At 50.1% G+C, this 4,373-nt stretch overlaps 1 protein-coding gene across 1 annotated transcript in view; it reads right to left on the reverse strand.

The window, feature by feature from the left end:
• The window catches only part of LOC132383706 (tyrosine-protein kinase Mer-like), a 30,785-nt gene extending 27,209 nt beyond the window's left edge, over nucleotides 1–3,576 (reverse strand). The window contains exon 1 of the mRNA XM_059954896.1: nucleotides 3,567–3,576. Coding sequence (XP_059810879.1) covers nucleotides 3,567–3,576 — 10 coding nt within the window. The remainder of the gene's footprint in view (nucleotides 1–3,566) is intronic.
• Nucleotides 3,577–4,373: the final 797 nt, after the last annotated feature.

Below are 4,373 nucleotides of genomic sequence, written 5' to 3' on the forward strand. Positions count from 1 at the left end.
GGGCTTGCTATTTCTTGCAGGGTGGGTGGTGCGGGGGGCTAATGCTTTTGCTGGGGCAAGTGGGGCAAGAGAGGAGAGTGGATGCTTGTGTGCCGAAGGGTGGGCCAGCTCTGGAGGGGGGGGGGTCTAATGTTTTTCGATCATTTATTCTTCAGGGCTTCTTGCTGTTCCATCAACGTCTGTGAAGAGTTAGAATTTCAGGCTGTGTGCTGTATACAGACATGAAATTGAACTATTGAACACTATATCGAACCGAAGTAAGCGTAACAGCCAAACCGAACTGCTGGCGACCCTACGGATTTGTCATACTTGTGTGACGCGCCCCCACTCCAGTAACGATCGCCCCAAAAGTCAACGCCTTTATCCGATCATTTATTAGCAATTAGCAAACATACGACCTTGAAACGGGGGAACTTCAGCATTGTTGAGCAGTCAGGAAGAGATATGACACCCGGTGGTCCCGAGCTACTACAAAGCACAAAGACAGAACTTATTCCCTTCACTCCTGCCACGACACGCAACAATGCAGGTAGAGAACAGATGCATAACTCCTACAGTAAGAATCAAGTTTAATATCACTGGCATAGGTCTTGAATTTTGTTAACTTTGCAACATAAACAGTGCAAAAGACAGAAATAAAGAAGTAGTGAGGTAGCGGTCATGGGTTCAACATCCATTCAGAAATCAGATGGCAGAGGGGAAGAAGCTGTTCCTGAATCACTGAGTGTGTGTCTTCAGGCTCCTGTACCTCCTCCCTGATAGCAGAGGGGAAGAAGCTGTTCCTGAATCATTGAGTGTGTGTCTTCAGGCTCCTGTACCTCCTCCCTGATGGCTGAGGGGAAGAAGCTGTTCCTGAATTGTTGAGTGTGTGTCTTCAGGCTCCTGTACCCCCTCCCTGATGGCAGAGGGGGAGAAGCTGTTCCTGAATCGCTGAGTGTGTGTCTTCAGGCTCCTGTACCTCCTCCCTGATGGCAGAGGGGGAGAAGCTGTTCCTGAATCGCTGAGTGTGTGTCTTCAGGCTCCTGTACCTCCTCCCTGATGGCAGAGGGGAAGAAGCTGTTCCTGAATCACTGAGTGTGTGTCTTCAGGCTCCTGTACCTCCTCCCTGATGGCAGAGGGGAAGAAGCTGTTCCTGAATCATTGAGTGTGTGTCTTCAGGCTCCTGTACCTCCTCCCTGATGGCAGAGGGGAAGAAGCTGTTCCTGAATCATTGAGTGTGTGTCTTCAGGCTCCTGTACCTCCTCCCTGATGGCTGAGGGGAAGAAGCTGTTCCTGAATTGTTGAGTGTGTGTCTTCAGGCTCCTGTACCCCCTCCCTGATGGCAGAGGGGGAGAAGCTGTTCCTGAATCGCTGAGTGTGTGTCTTCAGGCTCCTGTACCTCCTCCCTGATGGCAGAGGGGAAGAAGCTGTTCCTGAATCGTTGAGTGTGTGTCTTCAGGCTCCTGTACCTCCTCCCTGATGGCAGAGGGGAAGAAGCTGTTCCTGAATCGCTGAGTGTGTGTCTTCAGGCTCCTGTACCTCCTCCCTGATGGCAGAGGGGGAGAAGCTGTTCCTGAATCGCTGAGTGTGTGTCTTCAGGCTCCTGTACCTCCTCCCTGATGGCAGAGGGGAAGAAGCTGTTCCTGAATCGTTGAGTGTGTGTCTTCAGGCTCCTGTACCTACTCCCTGATGGCAGAGGGGAAGAAGCTGTTCCTGAATCGTTGAGTGTGTCCCCAGTGAGACTACTTAGAAAGAGGGAAACTTGCTTTGACTTTGTAGCTATATATCAGTGTGTGGTCGTCCTGCAAATACTGCCCCTGCCCCTGGTGACGTCGGTGTGTCCAGGACCCAGTGAGGCAGGGAGATGCCCCACTGAACAACACGAAGTGCTGGGGGGGCAAGTGGTCGATGTTTCAGTCCAGGACCCTTCGACCAGACTGAAAGGGGAAGGGGAAGCAACCAGTGTCAAAGAGGTGAAGGGAATGAGTAGAGTCCGAGATGGGAGGTGACGGGTGGGTTGAGATGAGGAGGAGTGATGGGCAGATGGAGCAGCGGAGAGTGGGAATAGTGACAGAGACTGGGAGGAGATGGGTGAGGAGGGGCGATAGGCAGATAGAGGGGCGGAAGAGTGGAAATAGTGACAGAGGCTTTCTTCCTCCATTTTTCTGTCATCCATGTCTCTATCTAAGAGTTTCTTAAACGTCCCTGATGAAGGGTCGCAGCCCGAAACGTCAACAAGCTCCTCTAGCACTGTGCGTGTGTGTGTTGTTCTGGATTTCCAGCCTCTGCAGATTTTCTTGTTTGTCGCTGAGCGTCCCTAATGACTCCGCTATGCCTCCTGGCAGTGCGTTCAGCACACCTGCGCCCTGTGTAAAAAAAAGACACACACCCTACACTTACCCCCAATCACTATGCACCCGCAAAGCAATCTGCTAGATCGCTGGCTGATGCGCAGGGGGAACGAGAGGAAAAGCACATGATACTAAGATAGGTGGCGTTGTGGATAACGAAATAGGTTTTCAAAGCTTGCAGAGAGATTTAGGCCAGTTAGAAGAGTGGGCTGAAAGATGGCAGATGAAGTTTAATGCTGAGTAGTGTGAGGTGCTACATTTTGGTAGGAATAATCAAAATAGGACATACATGGTAAATGGTAGGGCATTGAGGAAAGCAGTAGAACAGAGTGATCTAGGAATAATGGTGCATAGTTCCCCAAAGGTGGAATCTCATGTGGATAGGGTGGTGAAGAAAGCTTTTGGTATGCTAGCCTTTATAAATCAGAGCATTGAGTATAGGAGTTGGGATGTAATGTTAAAATTATACAAGGCATTGGTGAGGCTAAATTTGGAGTATTGTGTACAGTTCTGGTCACCAAATTATAGAAAAAATAGAGAGAGTACAGATGAGATTTACTGGAACGTTACCTGGGTTTCAGCACCTAAGTTACAGAGAAAGGTTGAACAAGTTAGGTCTTTATTCTTTGGAGTGTAGAAGGTTGAGGGGGGTCTTGATAGAGGTATTTAAAATTATGAGTGGGATAGGCTTTTTCCATTGAGAGTAGGGGAGATTCAAACAAGAGGATGTGAGTTGAGAGTTAGGGGCAAAAGTTTAGTGGTAACAAAAGGGAGAACTTCTTTACTCAGAGAGTGGTAGCTGTGTGGAACGAGCTTCCAGTAGAAGTGGTAGAGGCAGGTTTGATTTTGTCATTAAAAAAAAAAATTGGATAGGTATATGGACAGGAAAGGAATGGAGGGTTATGGGCTGAGTGCAGGTCGGTGTGACTAGGTGAGAGTAAGCGTTCAGCACGGACTAGAAGGGCTGAGATGGCCTGTTTCCGTGCTGTAATTGTTATATGGTTACATGGTTAAAATTGAGGGCATGTTTCCTCAGGGACGAGGAGGAATTTAACAGCGTCGGCATGTGGAGAGATTCCCCGGGGACCTACTGCAAACAAGACTGGGAGTATTGCCTTGAATAAATAGAATTTGCTTCAACAAACAGTAGGTCCGAGACGCCGGTGAGGAGAAAGGAATCGTTGACGTAGCAAGTCACAATTATGTCGATGTGCTCAGTGGTGGGGAGGGACTTGCCTGTGTCCATGTTTTCTGCAGCTGTTTCTGTTCCTGGGTATCGTGTTTCTACGTCCAGGATGAACCTTGCCCTGGGATGACCTGCGGGCCTTCTTTGGTGGAGACGTATCTCTACCCCGCCACCCGACTGCCTCGTGCAAGGTGACTTAATCTGCAAGGACGACGAGCTTTCCTCTTTTCAACACACACGAAATGCTGGAGGAGCTCAGCGGGGCAGAGTAAACAGTCGACGTCTCAAGCCGAGACCCCGCGCCAGGCGTGGCTCGCACAAAGCGCTGGAGGGACCCAGCAAGTCAGGCAGCGTCTACGGAAAAGGGTAAAGAGTCGACGTTTCAGGCTGAAATGCTTCTTCAGGACTTGGGGAGAAAAAGAAGAAGTCAGGGTAAGACGGTGGGAGGGGGGGGAAGGAAGATGTACAAGGTGGTAGATGATGGGTGGAATTGGGAGGGGGAGAGGAGTGAAGTAAAGAGCTGGGAAGTTGATTGGTGGAAGAGATTGAGCTGGAGAAGGGGGGAATCTGATAGGAGAGGACAGAAGGCCTTTGAAGAAGGGGAAGGAGGAGGAAGAACACCAGAGGGAGCTGATGGGCAGATGAGATGATAAGGTGAGAGAGGGTAACAGGAATGTGTGGGGGATGGGGGTAAGTCAATTACCAGGAGTTTGAGAAATCGATGGAGGAGGCTATCCAGATGGAACATGAGGTGTTGTTCCTCACCGTGGTATTACAGGAGGCCGTGAACTGACATGTGGGAATGGGATGGTCACCGAAGCCACGGAGCACAGCGGCCGGGGCGGTCTTCATGGCCT

This window comes from Hypanus sabinus, chromosome 31 (assembly GCF_030144855.1).
Source record: "Hypanus sabinus isolate sHypSab1 chromosome 31, sHypSab1.hap1, whole genome shotgun sequence".
NCBI classification, from domain to species: domain Eukaryota; kingdom Metazoa; phylum Chordata; class Chondrichthyes; order Myliobatiformes; family Dasyatidae; genus Hypanus; species Hypanus sabinus.